We start from the raw sequence: 20,323 nt of genomic DNA, 5'->3' as shown, positions 1-20,323 counted from the left end.
ATTCAAAATTGCAACACTACACTACTCACTCTACATTAAAGGAGGAAAATATAATTGAAGTACGCTAAAGAAAGAATGATTAAGACTTCTCTAGTAATATTCTATCTATATTTGCGTTGCCTTTTTTATCTACTGCATGAAAGACTAGGTTTTCTTTTGTTTTTTAAACCCAGCAATGTTTTACTACCCCTTTGAGTTTCCAGCTCAATCAGAATCAGGCTCTGCTAGGGCTACGGTGCCATAAGACTTTGTTCAGAACTGCCAAGGTTTTCTCCTTCATTTTTAAACATCTCCTCCCTCCTCTAGCCCAGCCATCCCATTGACTATTCTTGGCCAAGAACAAAAATCTGCTGTGTGTGCATACTGAACCTGACCACTAGGTGCCACTGTTGTGATAGCTGGAATTTTCTTCTCCCAGGACCACAACTTCTTCTGTTTCTCCAGCCCTGGCTGCCCCAAGGAGCAGATGTTAAGTTCTGTAATTTAACCCAGCTCTCTCCCGAATTTCCATTCAGCCGTTGGAATGGCCTAGTTATAGATCTTTCTTAAGAATACTGGCTCAAGAAATGATTCAAGATTGATTCAAAGATGATACTGCCAAGAGACATTATGGAGAACTTGACCAATTAAGAGTTCTTCCTAGATCGATTACTTTGAATATCTGTACTGTTGCCTTATAAATGACGCTTTTGACATTTTAGCTGCTTTTATTGTGCTATATACAAGAAGGAATGACTTTTAAATATAAATAATACATTTATCAATTACACTGATTAGAAAATAGAAGGCCATCCAGTCAATGAATTCTTTATGCATTTTTGAGAAATGATTTTAACATTTTATTAACACTGAACTTCAGTATGTGAAGTGGTCATTGAAAGAGGGATTTAATGTAAGATTAAATGGCACAGTATTCAGGAAATACTATGACTATAAACCAATGTTCACATAGGTTAATGAAAGCACAAACAAAAGTGAGTTGTCTTTGTTACATTAGATTTATTAATGGCATTTAACTTTTTTTTCCTTTAGCTGTTTGCATGCAACATGTATGTTATTTCCTTGAATTACAGTACTCCTAAAGTTTTCATTATTATATGGTAAGGCTTCTTAAATCACAGTGTGTTTTCTTCAAGGCCTTGGCCAAAATTCATGACAGAAACTACATCAGCTAACATGAATCTCCTAATGAATACAATTTTACTACATACTGGTTTTCTACACACATTCTAATACTGCTGAGGGTGAAATTCCGCTCTCACCAAAAAAGAGTTTACATTCAGAAGGAACTGATGGAAGGAGAATGAGGGATTTCAGTCTTGACTCTTTTCAGACAGGAACAGGTACAGGGTGAGGACCAAGATTTTTTTAAATTAAAGGGTAATCAGTAAAATAACAGAAGCATAACCTCTCACACTGCAGAATTCAAATAGCTGTTATTGGTTCTGGAGAAAACTGCAATCTTACAATACCTTTCACTGGATCAAAATAAAATAATGATTTAGCACTTCAGTTTATGTGACCACAAAAAATCCTCTTCTGTCATGATACAACTTGATTTTTATGAAAGCTTATTTAAAACCACTCAATTTCAGTATGACAACTCTTCAGTTGTTACCTCTCAGATCTATCGGGTTGGTTTGTTATAAAATCTGGAAATGAACTCTTGAGATATAACATTCATAATCCCCTGGGAGGAGGAGGAGGAGGAGAGTCTCAGCCATTGCTCAACCGTGAAACCTACTGGCTGGATTCTGGGTGCACACAATACCGGATTCCAGCTGGAGTTGCAATCTGTGACCCCTGGCTAAGGGCCATCCCTGCAATGGGTAGGGAGAGAGGGATTATAAAATAATTGATGGCCGCAAATAAAGGTTCATGGCACCATGGCATACTGGAAGCCAGTTCTGATTAAGCTGAAAGCCCAAAAGAACAGGAGGAAACTGACAGGCCAAGAAAAAGAAAATGTTGAGAAATGTGTGTGTGTGTATGTGCATCTTTCATAAATAGTTTGATTTTGTTATTAAAAATTAAAACAGAAAACACTACTGTTGTGCATTTACATGTATACCTTTGCCAAAGTATTATAATTTTAATACATTTATAATAATTATTTGTATTTTCTTCTGGTAATGTACAGGAGCTGGCTGGTTTTATTTCCATTAAATTCTGGTAGATGTCAATGCAACAATATCTACAGTACCTCAAAATTTTAAGAAAACAAGCTTATTGTGGATTTTTCTTTTAAACTAATGGTACAAGGACTGTATTTGTTTAATGTTTTGGCTTATTTTTTAATCAATGCAAACAATTTAGCTTTGTCCAAAATGTTCTCTTTCAGATTCATTCATCACATTTTCACATTCACCAAATTATCAAACGTGACATACTGTACATACATACACCCCACTACACATAGTTTACAAATAAATATCTGTTCAACCAGCTCCAGAGAGAAAGCCGTTCAGAATATCCAGCAAAATACTTCATTTTTTTTCCTTTTTACAAAGTTTATGTCCATGATAATGTCCTTGATAAAGACTAGCTTCACATTTTGGCAAAAAAAAAAAAAAAAAAAAGGGGGGGGAAGGGACAGAGTTTGTTACCAGTGCAGAATTTTCAGGTCCTTCAAAATTGTTTTGTTTTGTTTTTTTGTTGGGTTTTTTTTTGTTTGTTTTTTTTTACAGACTCTTTTATCCAAAGTACAAAACGTCAGCTAAGCAGACTTCTGGTAGGAAGCACTTTTAATTGGTCGTGCCTTCTTTCCCTTTTCCTCTTCTGCCAAGACAGTGCCTGAGACTAGATGTACAGGGGCGTCTCCTGCCCGGTGAGAAGCCTGAACATTGCAGCTGGCATTGTCTTCATATGAATCTGTTAAAGAGTTGCACAACATTTCATTTTAAACAATGGCCATCAAAATACAGTATTTGCAGAGTTCTACCTGTAATTTCTTGGGAGATTTACTAGGGATAAGGTGAAAATGTCCTTCCATTTTCATGGCAGGTGTGCATTTAAATTAAAAACTCAGCTTTTCCTTGTGGTTAGCCAGTCTCCTGCATTTATTGGATGATCTTACTGCTTGTAGTTAAACTTCAGGCAAACTAGAACTAAGGGCCTCATTTTCCAAGGAGTTACCGCGCATGATAATTCCGCAAACCATGCTAACAACAGTTAACGCGATTTGCGAATGCAAATTTTTAATTTTGTATTCAGGGGGCAGAGTAAATGTAAAGTAGGGAGGATTTATTGTGTGCTGTAAGGCTCCTAACATGGCCAATAACTACACCTCTTTCATTTGTGTTACGTTGTGCGCTACAGGCCTGTTTCAGTATGATGCAGGATGAGAGAGAGAGGGGCCTCTTTCACATTCAACATGAGACATACGAACAGAACAGTGGTCTCTTGTGAAGATTTGATGACCAACGGAGTGAGGAAACTCACTCCAAGATGAGATTTGTGCAATGTTCTCTCAACCTAGCTTGTTGTTACCCAGGTAGAGAGTCCATCAAGCTAGGTTGAGAGAACATTGCACAAATCTCATCTTGGAGTGAGTTTCCTCACTCCATAGATCATCAAATCTTCACAAGAGACCACTGTTCTGTTCGTACATCTCATGTTGAATGTGAAAGTGGCCCCTAACCCCCTACACTAATACTTAAACCTCACCTCGAGTTACTAGGTGGGCCTCCCATAGGGATACAAATACCTGTCTAGGGAGGAGGAGGCACTATGGCAAGGTGCTCTCTCCCTCTCCCCAAGCCTGCATCATACTGAAACAGGCCGGTCAGGAGACATCATGAACCGCAATATACTGGCAATGTAGCCAAATTGGGCTAATAGCGCAACTTGTAATAACAGCCTTTCACAATACACATGCTTATTAGCATAAGGTACACCCCTTTTTGGTATCACATGCAATACCAATGCGATATTGGAAAATGAGGCCCTAAGTGACTGTAACTTTCCTTCAGAAATCCACCACACTTTCAGAATGATCTTGTGTGTACACAAAAGTGCAAGAGGTCAATGAAGAACCTATTTTCCAAAATATTGCCATGGATACACAATAGGTGAAACCATTTTGAAAAAAGGGCCTTGACTATTAAACCCATAGCAATGTCTGTGTATCACTCAATGTTAACTTGACCACTTGAACTTTGTTCATTTTTCTGTATTCTATTTTTTGCCAAAAATTATTTCTTTTTTTACTTTTCTTTTGTAATTAAAAAATAAAAATGAAAAGGCTAAAATTTAGTTCTAGCCTTCTGCAACTTTTATTATGATCACATTTTTTTAAGTCTCCAATTTAACTATTTTTTGATGTTTACAGTATTTTTACCTTAAATGCAGAGACACAATGTGGGAGTGGTTTAAGCATCTTTCAGAAACATTTATTTGGCTTCGAATGAAATTTAATTCAGGAACAAAAGGGATCATTATACTAAACATACTATAAACAGAAATATATTTACTGACTGACTGAGTTATGTAAAACATTTTGAGATAAATTTTCAAGTGGACCAGGAGCCCCTAAACCATATGCCAAAACGGAACTGGCAATTTTAACCGCATTTTCAAATTAAATCTAAAATTTAACTGGCTAGATTTAGACTTGCCATTTGTGCAGGTAGGATTGGCTGCCTAAACTTATCCTAAACTGAAAGCAAATGCTAGCTGGCTAAATCGTGAGCCCAGTTACTGGAGCCACTCATTTTGTGATAGCTTAAATATAATGGCCCCATGAATTTTCATCCTACAGGATCTAGTTTCCTAATTCTCTAGTTAGACTTTCAAAGGAATCTTGTTACCTATCTTTTTGGCCCACACTGATCATCTATGGCTCAATTTCTTGTAGATTCACTGTAGTAACACTGATTACAAAAATAAAAAAAAGAGGAACTCATACAGAGAAGTATTTGAAATGCTAAAAAATGAACAACAAAATTTGAAACAGTTATTTCAGTATTTTACCCTTTGTTGAATGTATGGCAGATTATTACTTTTGCACTATTGTTTTTGGGTTCCCTGTTTTGTTTTGAAGCGTTTAGAGGATATTCTATGATATTTTGTAAATTTAAGTGCTCCTAGACTCCTAGAAACTTGCAAGCACTTGTTTATTATCATCAAGAATGGTCCTATTTGGAATGTTTATTGGTTTAATGGTAGTGCTATGTACGGCCCTGCAGAAAACATGGGTTTCATTCTTGGCTCAAGTCCTCCATTTTCCATGCAGGATGGTGCTGGAGATGCAGAAAGAGGCAGTATTCACAGCCCCTGGGGAAGTCCCAGCAATCATACAACAGCAACACTTAGGAGTAGATTTTAAAAAGTTGCACGCTCACATCCATATGCGCACGCTACCCGGCGCGCGCACATGGACGCCCGATTTTATAACATGTGCACGCATGTTATAAAATCAGGGGTCGGCATGGCGCAAGGGGATGCACAATTGTGCAACTTGCATGCACCGACCCCGTGGCCTTCCCCCGTTCCCTCCCATACCAAGGCATTTTATTTATGTGGCCTATATGGAACTGTGTCACTTATTGAAATCCAAGTATACTACATTTAATTTTTGCCCTGATCCAATTCTCTAGTCACCCAATCAAAGAAATTGATCTGATCCATCTGACAAGACCTACCTCTGGTAAAAAAAAAAAAAAAAGCTATGCTGCCTTGGATCTTGTCACAACCCAAAACAGCAGTGGTACAACTGCATTGGAGTTAATTTAAAAAAAAGCAAAAAAGCATGGGGTTTATCTGCACGGAGCAGCAATTGCAACCCGAAACAGCAATGATATGTCTTCATCAGTGCTCCAAGAAAGCAGTGTGATAACTGTGATGGATTTGGCTATGCTTGGGACACATATAAGAAGAGGGTCCAGAGATCGGATAGAATACCCAAGTGGGGAGTTGATGTTGATTGCATTAGGGAATTTTATATGCATATCTATCAAAAGAGGATGAATTTCAATTGGGCAGACTGGATGGGCCATTTTGGTCTTTAACTGCCATCATTTACTATGTTATTATGTAAGGGTCTGGAAGAAGCTTTGGTGCATGGCCCTCAACCAAGGACTGTTACTGCAATAGGTGGATGAAGTTAGGAGAGGATAAAAAAAAATAAGGAAAAAAAAATCCCTGGGCAGTTGCAAATAAAGGCTCATGGTGCTAGATCCCGGCCCCAGTTCTGACTGAGCTGGAAGCTCAAAGGAGCAAGAAAACCTGTCAGGCCCCCAAAAGAAAAGATGAAGTTTAATTCTCTAAGACATGCTTGATGAATCTTTTGTGACACAAGTTCAGAAAATTGGAGGGGGTCAAGTCTGATTTGGGTATCATAAAATACAATAAAAATGTTTTAAACAAATCAAATACATCAGACTCATTCTTAAATTAATATAAAAGACTTCTTAAATACTGTGCATCCAAGAACAAATAAGGATAAAGAGACTGTAATTCCCCAGTCCCCTGGTACAGGCCAAATGTGAAAAGCAAAGCTTGAAAAAAACAAGAATGGGAAAAAATATTTTCTGAGTTTCACAAAATGTTTCACTTCTGTCATCATTTACATGGCTTCAGCTTTGAAATTCACTCATGAATTCAACATTTTTCCGGATGAATAGCCATGCTAGATGGAAATAGCATTGTGCATTTGATAAATACATCTGTGCTTTCTACCATCTTACCTCTCCCACTGAGTTGGACAAGGCTTGTACAATCTTCTCGTGAGCTGTGGCCACAACACTCTGTCCGTTGATCTCAATAATACGATGTCCTACTCTTACTCCCCCTCGCTCAGCAATTCCACCTCTCATTAAACTGCAGATCTAGCGAGAGAATTCAAACAATGAATTTAACAGCTGCAGCACGACAACGTATTCATTAAAATGTACCTGGGACACTGTGGCCTCAGCCTTCCCTCTGATGTCACCCAGGCCCATCGATCAATTGATTGGAATCCCTAATTTTTCTCTTAGGAATGGGGTAAGAAGCAGGATATTTAGTACCACTCATAATAGGGAGGGGGTTAGGGACTCTGGGCTTATAGTTAATTTTTACAAGATTGTTGTGACTTGTATTTTGATTTTATATTTGTATCTTAAAAGTAGGTATATAATATTTAGAGAGTATGCGAGAAGTTTTAATTGTATGGGTTGTTTTATAGAAGCAATGTATTATTGTATTTTACTTTCAATGTATATTTGTTTTGAGGATCCAAATATTAGTGAGCCAATATCAATGTTGGTCTTCAGGATGCACAGTCCAGACATATGATGTATATGCACAAAATTTCAGCACATGGCTTTCCATGAATGTGAAGCATCGGTACATATTAGCTGAGGCATTTCCCTGTACATGAGTGAAGTGAGAAACTTCTCCTATTGCTCCACTAATGATATCATAATCAGATACTGCTATTAACAGCGATAGTATAATATGACTTCTAGCATCATCACTTTCAAGGGCAGACTTCTGCTTCCTGATGTGCTTTGAGCATTCTAAACAAACCGCTGAGCTGTAGTTTGTGGAATGCGGATCTCGCATTACTAATGAACACAAAGCTTGCATACAAAACATCTCATCTCCAAAGAATGGAAACAAAAAGAAAAAACATGCATGACTTGTGAAAACATCTGTGCAAACCAAGACAGAAAAATATTTAGAGCCATTTAATTTAGTTTAAAATATAAACAATTTTGAAGCACACTGTGAAAAAAGCAGTACTGAAACTGAAATAAATACATAAAATGAGTTGCAATCTAATCTAAGAAGATACTGTCATTCACCAGGGCTTGTAGATATAGGGACTTTCTGTATACTGAAATGGGTATTAACATTAATGCCTATGTTAAAGTATCGGCTAATGCCCATGCATTAAGCATGTTAATGCACCGTGTGCATTTTAGCGTTGCCACCAGTTGCTCAAGGCAACACTAGCACACATGAAATGACCGAACAGAAACAAAAATGCAAATGGTGCAGCTGACACTCTTACCCTAACTCCAAAGCATGTGTGTGAGGTAGGGAGAGGGAGTCATAGTCGCCATGCAGTGACGATACATAATGGCCAAATTTAGGGTCCTATGATTACAAGTTTTTGGAGGGAGCCCTGATGCATGGCCCCGAGCCAAGGGCTGTCACTGCAGTGCCTAGACCAGATGTATAATAGGGAAAATGAAAGCTCATAGTGCCCAATCCCAGCCCAAAAGAAGCCAGGTCAAAAAGAAAATCATGGACAGCCTTCCTGTGCAAGAGCTCAAAGACTGTTCTGCTTATGCAGGCTACACGATGGTCTTCAGCGTTACACACTCTACAGGCAGCGTCTGTGCAGTGGGCAGCAAAGCCAGTTGCTATGGAAATGAGTCCTCCTAATACATGGCGAATAAACTTTGCCTTTAAATAAAGCAAGCTGCCTTTAATATTTCTAGCGACACAAAACAGCTTTCTCTGACACAATGTACAAGAAGAAATGTTTTTTCTTCATGTGCATCTGACTCTGTGAGATGAATAGCAATTTGATTCTAAGCAGTGCAAGACTTCAGAATAGATTTTTCATGTATTATACTTTTTCTGAGTTTTGTTCTAGTGCTTTATTTCATTCAATCATCTTTTTTCTTTCCTGATAACAGATTGCCTTAACTCATGCACTTTGCACAATATGCATTTTGTTTGGGGGGGGGGGGGGAGGGAAGGAGACTTGGGTGCCATTACTGATTATGAGGCAACATTTAAAGCCATTTGCCCGGATTTTACATTTGCCCTTTTCTGCCCAACAAGAATTATGTATGGGTTTCCACTGTGCACATATTTTTAGCCAGGTTAAAAAGAGGTTTTCCTACTGACCCCAGGTTGACCAAACAGGCTGATCCAGTCCTTATTTTTGTCCCATTGCATGCATGGATTTGCAGTTTTGATTTTTTTTTTTTTTTTTAGAAAATCAGTGGGATAATCAAACTACACATCCATGCATGCAGTGGGGCAAAAAAAAAAAAAAAGAAAGAAAGAAAACAGGACTGGATCAGCCTGTCAATCTGGGATCAGTTAGCAACCCTAATTCCTGAGAGCGAGTTTAGGTTCAGTATATTGAGGTGTGGGCTCATATTTGATTTTCAAATGTACATGCATGATTTTCCAACCGCTTTCGTAACAATTCCTAATATATGCTTTACTTAATTTGAGCAAATAAAACCAGGAGCAGTATTGCAGAGGCCTCCCTACCTCTGGCTTTATCTTCACTTCCCTCACAGTGAAGAATCTTTGCTATTTATTCCATGCTTTTATGAATTTCAGTACAGTTACAGTTTATTTATAAGTCTCCTGTGTGAATCAGTGTCAAAAGCCTTACTACGGTAAAATCCACATACCCTGCCCCAATCTAATTTTTGAGTCACCCAGTGAAAAAAATTGATTAGATGTATTGGATATGTCCACCCTCTAAGTAAAACCATGCTGTCCTGAATGCTGTAATCTGCTGGATTCAAGAAGGTGCACTGTCCTTTCCATTAGTAATGACTTCATTAATTTACCCTTCACTGAGGTCAGATAAACTGTCCTATAGTTATCATTCTCCTCCCTATTTCCATTTGCAAAGAGGAATAACATCTGCCTATCTATATCTAGCCCTCTGGAACCAATCTTGCCTCCAAAGAATGATCCAACAGAAATTTCAGTGAAGCTATTAAAATATCTCTGAGCTCCCTTAATCTCTTAAAGATGAATTTTAAAAGCCCAGTGTGCGCCAAAATCGGGAAAAACATGAACATTGCAGGCCAGTGTGCACAGAATTGATTTTATAAGCCTCCCAGATACACACATATCTTTGGCTGCACGCCCCAAAAATTATTTCTAAAAAGGGGCAGGGTATGGCCATTCCTGGATTTCTCGATGAAAGTCCCCTGCTGTGTAATTTTACTTCTGCTATAAAACAAAAAAAAAATTTACAGATAGCTGGGTTTAAAGGTCAGGCTAACAGAGGAAAAGGAAGGCTATTGAACTAGTGGGGTTTGGAAGTCCTATCCCTTGCCTGGGCGAACTGGGAATGAACTGGTGAAACTGGCAATGGTGTGGACGCACACCCCTTTTAAAATCCCCCCAGTTACGCAGTAGAAGTGGGATTTGCGTACACACAAAATTGTGCGCACATATGTGTGCACTCAGTCTATTTATAACGTGCACATACACACGTGGATGTTATAAAATAGCAGCGTACCTGGGCATGAGCCAGCAAACGCGCACATATGCACCTGCACACCTGTTTAAAAATTACTGTCCCTGGATATATCCCATATCAACCTTGGCTGATTACAGTGTTGCTAGCTTACAACCTAACACCCATATTATTGAAAAGAATATATTTTCGTAGTGTTGCTGCTTTAATATGGTTTTTTTTCAAATTGTAATTTTATTGAAAACAGCAATAGAGTAAAGTACAAGAAACAATAAACAAAACAGGCTGTCTCAACTTTAAAGACACAGTACCATGCTTATAAACAATATTAAGTAAAAAAAAATTAAGGAGAAAAAAATCTGATGCTCTTAATAACTATGCCATTTTCTTTATATGAACCAAAAAAATAACCTTTAGACACTGCAGATTAAGACCCCATTTTCTGCTAAATAATATGAGGTACTTGTGAAGTAATGAAGCTGAAAATAGAATGCAGTGAAGCAATCCTAACTTACACATCAGCAAACTTTTCAGGGAGATTTAGATAACCTAGAAAAGCAATTACACACCAACAGTACTATCCAGGCACAGAAGAAGGGTAAATTGAAATGAAAGGACTTTGAAAGCCACTGGACATAACATTTAACATATAAAATCTTACCAATTTGCCAACATTGTTTAAATGTACTTTTTTTCCTATACAGTTTATTTATTTATTTATTTATTTAACACTTTTTCTATACCGACCTTCATGGTAGAGACCATATCAGGTCGGTTCACATCGAATAGGGGAACTGAACCAAGAACAGTAACCAAAACAAAAGGTTGAACATGAAAAAGCAAAGTTACATTTAACAGGGAAATTAAACTTGGAGGCATAGACTGCTGGAAGGAAGGAAAGGCTGGAGATAGCGGAGAAATTATTAGTATAAACAGAGCAGTCAGGAGGCTCTTATTCTGGGCTTCGTAGCAAAATTATTAACAGATTCCTCCTTAGTATACTATACAGTGTTCTTTCACAAGACTATCATAGTGCAAACTTTTCTATAAAAAGAATCTTCCTCCCTTACCTTACTCAGGCAAATAACGCACAGTGTTTTTGCACAAGTTTTTAATTGCACAGTAGTTTTTTTCCTATCCAGAACGGACAGAAAATAAAAGTTTTGCAGAAAAGTGTATGATTTCAGAATTATGCAGGAACACTGACATGTAAGCTTGGTGCAATTTTGGTCAAAATTCAAAAATGGTCCTACATAGTTTACCCCTTTTATATATAGAATAGTTCTTAGTAACTCAAATACAATAAGAACAGTAGACTACAAAGCTCCAGCCAGCAGGTAGGAACAGAGTCTAGTGTGTCTGCGTTTATGCAGACTGAAGGTCTTTATTCATCAGCAAATTAATTTAAGGTTGCACTTTTTCAAAATTCTAAATCTCATTCAAAATTCCTAACTATAAATGCAATTATAAAAACAGACTGGGTGTGCAAATTAAACTTCCCAATGAACTGCAATTCTAACTATTTACAGTATTTTCCTGTTTGTGAAAATGTATACATTTCCTTCACCTATTTACTGAACAGGTGAATGAGTAAAAAGTATAGAAATATTACATTAAAGTTTATTCTGTAAAGGAATTTCTTGCTTTGGAAACCTTTCCCAGAGTCTGTGATTAAAGAGATATAAAAGTAGCTATGTAAGAAACTTGTAGCAGCTGCATTCTGTGAAAACTACCGGGGTGAACTTTCAAAACACCACACACGAAAAAGTGCGCATATTTGAAGCATTCACGTGCAATCTGTATTTTATAAATGGGTCACATATGTGCGTATATCCACCTTCACGAGTAAAAGTATGCGGGGAAAAATGGGGCATGTTAAGGGCGTGGTTTGCACATATGCGAGTAATGAGCTAATTTTAAAAGTGACCTACACACAAATGTCATCAAAACTATGAGGGTAACTTTTAAACTGTCGAGCGGGCACACGTACACGTGTTCATTGGCCCACGCCCAGGGACGCAGCTATTTTATAACATATGTGCATATATGTACTCATGTTAAAAATAGCCTGACCGTGTGCACATGCGCTCCTACCACATACATAGAGGGATTTTAATAGACATGTGCATCGACAACATACCAGTTTTTTGTTCCCAGTTCACCCAGGTAAGGAAGAGGACTTCCAAACCCTCCCTAGTTTAATTGCCTCCCTTTTCCCATTAGCCCCAACCCTTAAAAATCCACCAATCTGCCTATTTATCTTTACTACTTACATGACATCCATAGCAGAAATAAAATTACACAGCAGGGGTCTCCGCCATGCGCCTGTGTGCACAAGTATTTCCACGCAAATCTGAAGTTGAAATCCAGGAATGCCCATGCCCAGCCCAGACCACACACACTCCCCGCCCCTTTTGGGAGCTTTTCATTTGTCCACGCAGCAGGAGATACACGCATACTCGAGTGGCTTCTAAAATCTGCTTGGTGTGTGCCGGCCTGACATATTCGCATATCTGCCGGACTTGGCGCACGTAGGGCTTTTAAAATTCACCTTTATGTGAATGCATTTACTACTATTTACGCACATGAGTTCAAACTTTCATGCTGTTTGGCAGGCTGGCTTCTCTGGGTGAGTAAATAGGGCAGCAGACTAAGAGGTGGTAGTGAGTGTCCCTGGGACACACTGGGTTATACTGGAGTGTCCCCGGGACATATTGGGTTATACTTGGAAGCTCAGAATGTTGCAACATTTGAAGCCCTATTTAAATCCAGCAGATTTTCTGACACTGTCCAGCCGCTAGTTCTCCCATGCATAGACTACTATAATTCACTTTATTTGGGGCTACCTTCCTACACTTTCAAATCCATTCAGGCCATCCAGAATTCCACTACCAGAATCATCTCAGGGACCTCCCGTTTTGAACGTATCACCCCTGTATTTAAGGCCCTTCACTGGTTGCCAGTTCATAGAAACATAGAAACATAGAAATGACGGCAGAAGAAGACCAAACGGCCCATCAAGTCTGCCCAGCAAGCTACGCACTTTATCCATTTTTTTCCCCTTTTTCTCTCTCCCACCTGTTACTATTGGCTTCCAGTACCCTCCAGCCCTAATTCCCCTCCACCCAATTTAGAGAGCAGCTCTGTATCTGCATCCAAGTGACATCCAGCTCAATTAGGGGTAGCAACCGCTGTAACAAGCAGGCCACCCCCTTGCCCCATACTCTTACCCACCCCTGTTTTTATTTTTTGTTTTGTTCTATTTTATTTTTTTGAAATAGCAGCCCTCCATCCTTCCGCTCCGTGAAGGTGGAACACCAACTACTGGCCACTGGCATCCCGCTCCGTGAATGCCTCTGTGGCTACTGCCGCTCCGTGCAGTGTTTGAATGCCTCTGTGGCTACTGCCGCTCCGTGCAGTGTTTGAATGCCTCTGTGGCTACTGCCGCTCCGTGCAGTGTTTGAATGCCGCTGTGGCTACTGCCGCTCCGTGCAGTGTTTGAATGCCTCCACTTTATTCACGCCCTCTAGACTTGATGGATCCACAGTGTTTATCCCACGCCCCTTTGAAGTCGTTCACAGTTTTAGACTTCACCACTTCCTCCGGAAGGGCATTCCAGGCATCCACCACCCTTTCCGTGAAGAAATACTTCCTGACATTGGTTCTTAGTCTTCCTCCCTGGAGCCTCAGCTCGTGACCTCTGGTTCTGCTGATTTTTTTCTGACGGAAAAGGTTTGTCGTTGTCTTTGGATCATTAAAGTTTTTCAAGTATCTGAAAGTATGAATCATATCACCCCTGCTCCTCCTTTCCTCCAGGGAGTACATATTTAGATTCTTCAATCTCTCCTCGTATGTCATCCTATGAAGACCCTCCACCTTCCTGGTCGCCCTTCTCTGTACCGCTTCTTGCTGTCTTCTCTGAGAAAAGATAGATAGATAGATAGACAGATAGATAGATAGATAGGTATAGATATAGATCTTTTCAATTCCGCATTCACTATAAAACATTTTCTATTATTCATAATGCTCTCAGTAACGATCTTCCATTTGTTATCAACTTGCTCTTCAAACTCCACAGACCAACAAGACGTCTTAGATCACAAGGACAGTGCTTGTTAGATATACCTAGTCACAAGACAATGCGTCTTGCAAAGTCCAGGGAGCGCATGCTCTCGACAGAAGCAGCACTCTGAAATCTGTTACTGGTCTCCCTCCAAAAACAAGCCTGTCATTGAACCTTTAAAAAAGATCTAAAGACGTACTTATTTTCTCAGGCATTTTGCTGAAATTAATCTCATAGAGGTTTAGAGCCCTGGCCTTTAAACTGATAGATCTTACGTATGATGCAAGAGAAGCACCGTATGATTGCTAGCACATGGTTTTTCCAATAAGCACTGTCTGGTGTTGTTTTTAATGTAAAGAAGATATTATTATAGTTTCTGCTTTATCGGTTTATTGAACAATTTGTTTTAAGTCTGCCGCCTCCACATGTATAGATCAATTCCTGATTGTGTTTCTCAGGAAAACACACCATGCTATGTTGTAGAAATCAGTCATTATTTGTTGTTGCTGTCTTCTCTGAGAAAAGATAGATAGATAGATAGATAGATAGATAGATAGACAGATAGATAGATAGATATAGATCTTTTCTCAGAGAAGACAGCAACAACAAATAATGACTGATTTCTACAACATAGCATGCTTCCCCTCTGTCTTAGGGGCTATCAAATATTCAATAAAACTGAGACAAAAAGGATAGTGGTAAATGGAGTTCACTCTGATGAAAGGGAGTCTACCAGTAATGTGCTGCAGTGATCTATCCTTCATCTGGTTCCATTCAACATTTTCATAAGCAATATTACAGAAAGGCTATATGGAAAGGATTGCTTTTTTTGCAGATGACACCAAAATTTACAACAAGGTAGATACCCTGGAAAATGTGGAAAACTTGATCTAGTGAAGCTTAAAGAATGGTCTAGAGTCTGGCAGCTAGGATATAATGCTAAAATATGAAGGCTCATGCAATTGGGTTGTAAAAATCCAAGGGAGCAATAAAGTACAGGGGGTACATTCTGAACACAAAACAAGGGCAGCACCTGAGGGTGTTCATAGCTCATGATCTTAAAATGACCCAACAGATAGATAAGGAACAAAGGATGATGTGGTACATAGGAAAGGAGATACGACATATCTGGTGAGACATCATTTGGAGTACTATGTAATGTTCTAGAGACCATACCTTCAAAAGAATATAAACTAGCTGAACTCATGCCAGAGAGTAACTACTAAAATGGTCATTGGTCTTTATAAAAAGATATGGAGACAGATTTAAAGATCTAAACATATATATCTTGGAGGAAAGGAGGTAAAGGGGAACTATGATAAAGACCTTTAAATACCTCCAAAGAATGTGTGCATGAAAAGCAAGCCTCCTTCCATGGAAAGGAGACTCTAAAATGAGAGGTCATGGGAGAAGGTTGAAAGGAATGATCTAAAGAAATATTTCTTTACAGAATGGGTTGATGATGCATGAATCACCCTCCCAGTGGAGGTGGTTGAGACAAGTACACTATCAGAATTCAAGAACGCACGGGACAAGCAGAGAGGATCTCTGAGGGAGAGGAAGATACTGTAAAGCTGAGTAGGTGGTATTGCTAAACAGACTAGATGGGCCAAATAGTCTTTACCTGCCATCATGTTCTATGTTTCTAAATACAATCTCTAGTATATTACTACTTACCTAGTGTGTTTTTTGACTTGACATGATGATTGTCTATGTAGTAGGCATATGTATACATTTCAAAATGAATATATAAAATGCGATGAATATGGCCACTTTTGGTTCATTCCAAAAGGAACAAGCTGAATGGGCAGGGCATACAAATGGAATAAAAATTTTCATTGTATTAATTTTCGGCAATTTGTGCATGCAGTTCAGCAGCTTGTGTACTTGTTGGTAACTGCATACACAAAATGAAAATTTTAGACATGCATATCCTTACTACGCAGTATGCAGGATCTGAAAGTGATATCAGACACCTTCAATGATGCAGTATACAGCTGTGAGATACAATAAAATACACCATTTTCATGTTGTACATGCATTCCTATGGGTCAATTTACTTTATTCATGTTCCGTTGCACCTTGCTAAACAATGCAGAACAGGAAACTGCCTGCATTAGGCAGATGATATGTTTTTCACTCATTTTCCCCCCTAATTTTGGTTTAAACAATTATTTTTAGAGATGGCATTGAACATAAAAAATTAGATTGGGGAGGGAAATCTTAATTGCATGCAAATCTCTATCAGGCATATTTATTAGGTCTATCCTGAAAGCCTGACTAGTTTGCAACTCTTTTCAGACCAGAGGTTCCCCACTTCTGAGTTACCTACAGATTTCTGTAAACACACAGATTTGCCTTTAATTAATAACATTCTGGATGCGGATTTTTCTTTTGGTACATTTCTATGGCCATACAATAAAATGGTGCCAGTCACACCAGAGGAAGGCACTGAAATGAGGTCACTTTCATGCCTCCTTCAAGCAGATGGTGCCATTTCTATAGTGATAGGATGGGTCTGGATGAGAGCATCCCAGCCCCAGCAACTACAAAGAGGAAGGGCCCTGGTCCTGGCCACGGACTCTCTGCTGGGACTAAGTTTAGACCTTGTTACCAGGCCTAGGCCAGGACTGAGGCCATGTGCCAGGGCCACAATTATGAAAATACCCCCAAACTTTCAGGTATTTTTGTGGTAAGCTATTTTCAGTTTGTTCCAAATAGAACACAAACCGAAAATGGCCTTTTCATGACATTTTTGGCAGTTGTTAAAAACAAGTGCCCATCCCTAGTACAGAACACCATTTTACTCTTGGGTTCTCCCACAACCTGTCTTGACACCTACATAGTCATTCAGCACTGAAAATTTATAAAACTGAAGTCTTCAATTGTCCTGCTGGTCTTGAAATCCTCTGAATCAGATCTGACTCAGCACTCACAAAGTGGAGAAAACATCTCTTGGTTTCCTCCATGAAATGCACAGTAAGCAGAAGATGCAAGCATGCAGAGCTTGTCATCAGAAATCTGCCACTGTGGGTGCAGCATTCCATATAAACATTAGGGATGTGAATCGTTTTAGGACGATTAAAATTATCGTCCGATAATTTTAATATCGTCTTAAACCGTTATGGAACACAATACAATACAGATTCTAACGATTTATCGTTATAAATCGTTAGAATCGTGAGCCGGCACACTAAAACCCCCTAAAACCCACCCCCGACCCTTTAAATTAAATCCCCCACCCCCAAATAACTTAAATAACCTGCGGGTCCAGCGGCGGTCCGGAACGGCAGCGGTCCGGAACGGGCTCCTGCTCCTGCATCTTGTCGTCTTCGGCCGGCGCCATTTTCCAAAATGGCGCCGAAAAATGGCGGCGGCCATAGACGAAAAAGATTGGACGGCAGGAGGTCCTTCCGGACCCCCGCTGGACTTTTGGCAAGTCTCGTGGGGGTCAGGAGGCCCCCCACAAGCTGGCCAAAAGTTCCTGGAGGTCCAGCGGGGGTCAGGGAGCGATTTCCCGCCGCGAATCGTTTTCGTACGGAAAATGGCGCCGGCAGGAGATCGACTGCAGGAGGTCGTTCAGCGAGGGTTCCGGCGCCTCGCTGAACGACCTCCTGCAGTCGATCTCCTGCCGGCGCCATTTTCCGTACGGAAAATGGCGCCGGCCATACGCGTATGGCCGGCGCCATTTTCCGTACGAAAACGATTCGCGGCGGGAAATCGCTCCCTGACCCCCGCTGGACCTCCAGGAACTTTTGGCCAGCTTGTGGGGGGCCTCCTGACCCCCACGAGACTTGCCAAAAGTCCAGCGGGGGTCCGGAAGGACCTCCTGCCGTCCAATCTTTTTCGTCTATGGCCGCCGCCATTTTTCGGCGCCATTTTGGAAAATGGCGCCGGCCGAAGACGACAAGATGCAGGAGCAGGAGCCCGTTCCGGACCGCTGCCGTTCTGGACCGCCGCTGGACCCGCAGGTTATTTAAGTTATTTGGGGGTGGGGGATTTAATTTAAAGGGTCGGGGGTGGGTTTTAGGGGGTTTTAATGTGCCGGTTTTTCGATTTTTCGATTTTTCGATTTTTTAACGATTTTTCACGATTTTTCACGATATTTTACCCCCCCCCAAACGGCAACAATACGATTCCCTCCCCCTCCCAGCCGAAATCGATCGTTAAGACGATCGAGGACACGATTCACATCCCTAATAAACATGCCTTGAATGTCACTACTTTGATCACACACTGGTACAGGTTGCTGGCTTTCGTTTTGAATGTACAGAGTATCTTTAAGACTCAAAAATAGATTTTGCTCTGAACTCTAAATGCAGTGCAGATGATAACTCTATATATTAAGCACACGGCACTACAACCATGCTGCATGTGAACAGAAAACAAAAACTGAAAAAGATTTAAAAAGCAGAAATGAGCTAATCTTAAGTGGTAAATTCAGTATCCATTATAACAAAATAAATAAACTTATACTACTACTTATTTTTAAAGCGCTGGTAGACTTATGCAGCACTGTACAGATCCACATAAGAGACAGTCCCTGCTCCATGGAGCTTACACTCTAGTCGAGACAAGCATACATGACAGACAAGAGTCGTGAGAAGTGTATTTATTGTAGAGAAGTGTTTAGGATTTAAAAGCAGCTTCAAAAAGGTGAGTTTTTAGACTGGGCTTGAATATGGCCAGAGGGAACATGATACATGTAAAGAGCTCCAGTAACATAAAAATGTTAAATACTATGCTATGTAGAGGCAAACCTTGGCAAGCTGCATTCTTTCATGCTCTGAAAGCTCATGACAAGTTGTATTTGGGGTATTTAGAGGATCTGTGGCCGACAGTATGCATAGGATTAGATATGTTCACAGCTGTCCTAAACTGATTCAATTAAATCAGTTTGTAAGAGAACTAGAATTGACTATTTCCAAGTTTGCCAAAATGTATGACTATCTGACTATAAAGAGGATCTAAAAGCATTTCCACCTAGCTAAGCCAAAGCGAACCAAGCTACCTGCTGCCTGATAGATGAACAATGCAAAAACAGAATACCAGAATCTGCAGAGGGAGCACTGAATAAAAAGTGTTATAATATATTGTAATGGATTCTTTGAAGGAAAGGCTCAAGACGAGTGCTAAAGCACAGTGCTGTTCATCTTTCAGAGGACAAATGGACTGGAATGCACGAGGGCCTGGTTTGTACACTGACGAGGGCTTCCTCCTTCACCTCTGTTCCCCACCATTGCCATCCCTACTCTTTACTGCATGTCGCAAATAAAAGGTCAATGCAGATTCAGAAAAGTGCAGTTGCTTTACTGCTCTCATTCTTTATTGTTAAAAGGAGCCAACCCACAGAATTCTGTTTTGCCTTATAGCAAATAACAATACATTTTGTGCCATTTAGCACCTGGGCTATAGTTAGATCTTAGGGCTTTTCTACAGCTCAAACTACTCAAGTTTCACCTTCTAGTTGTCAGTAGAGTCCTTGTTGGAATTATAACCTTGATTTTACTCATAAGGAAAAATATCATTTTACATCTACAGACTACCTTCTAATTATACATAAATTATAACAAAGTTTTCTAGATTGAATTACACAGATTTAAACCAGCTGTTTTATTCAACATGATCTTTCATTTAGTAATTGCCTTAAAATAAAATGTGTTTCTTGTTCCATGAGATTCCTATGTATTAATTAGGCAAAAGATTTCCACTGTGATTTGAAAGCATCTTGTCATTATGTAGAAAATCCACTGTAAAAATGTAATCTTATGGGATCTGAGAAGCAAAATTACATTGCAGTTAGCTAGGAGGGGAACCAGGATTACATCAGGTTATCATTCCTTTGTCTCTAGACATGAGGTGTACAACTTTCAAAATTATTGTCAGGAACGGTGCCAAGGATACTGTTATAGAGGAGGATGAAGCACAGCAATCGATGGAGGAGATTTAGCACATCATTCACATGCTGACCAATGCTGCCACAATTGGAAGCCAAGAACAGAGGTGAGAAATTTCAACCTCGCTAAGTCATGAACTGAGCCTGGTTAATCTCAGTGCCTGGAGGAATCCATGAATAGCAATATACTGATATG

The 20,323-nt window shown here is 39.7% G+C and overlaps 1 protein-coding gene across 3 annotated transcripts in view; it reads right to left on the bottom strand.

Annotated features, from left to right (window-relative positions):
* Positions 1-815: 815 nt before the first annotated feature.
* The window catches only part of APBA2 (amyloid beta precursor protein binding family A member 2), a 422,528-nt gene continuing 403,020 nt past the window's right edge, over positions 816-20,323 (bottom strand). For all 3 annotated transcript variants that reach the window (XM_029575805.1, XM_029575804.1, XM_029575806.1), the window contains 2 exons: positions 6,687-6,827; positions 816-2,871 (listed from right to left, as the gene is read on the bottom strand). In XM_029575805.1, coding sequence (XP_029431665.1) covers positions 2,800-2,871; positions 6,687-6,827 — 213 coding nt within the window. In that variant the 3' untranslated portion in view covers positions 816-2,799. The remainder of the gene's footprint in view (positions 2,872-6,686; positions 6,828-20,323) is intronic.

Source organism: Rhinatrema bivittatum, chromosome 13 (genome assembly GCF_901001135.1).
Source record: "Rhinatrema bivittatum chromosome 13, aRhiBiv1.1, whole genome shotgun sequence".
NCBI lineage: Eukaryota > Metazoa > Chordata > Amphibia > Gymnophiona > Rhinatrematidae > Rhinatrema > Rhinatrema bivittatum.
The sequence above is the reverse complement of the archived record's forward strand: the minus strand, read 5'-3'. Positions and strand labels throughout refer to the sequence as shown.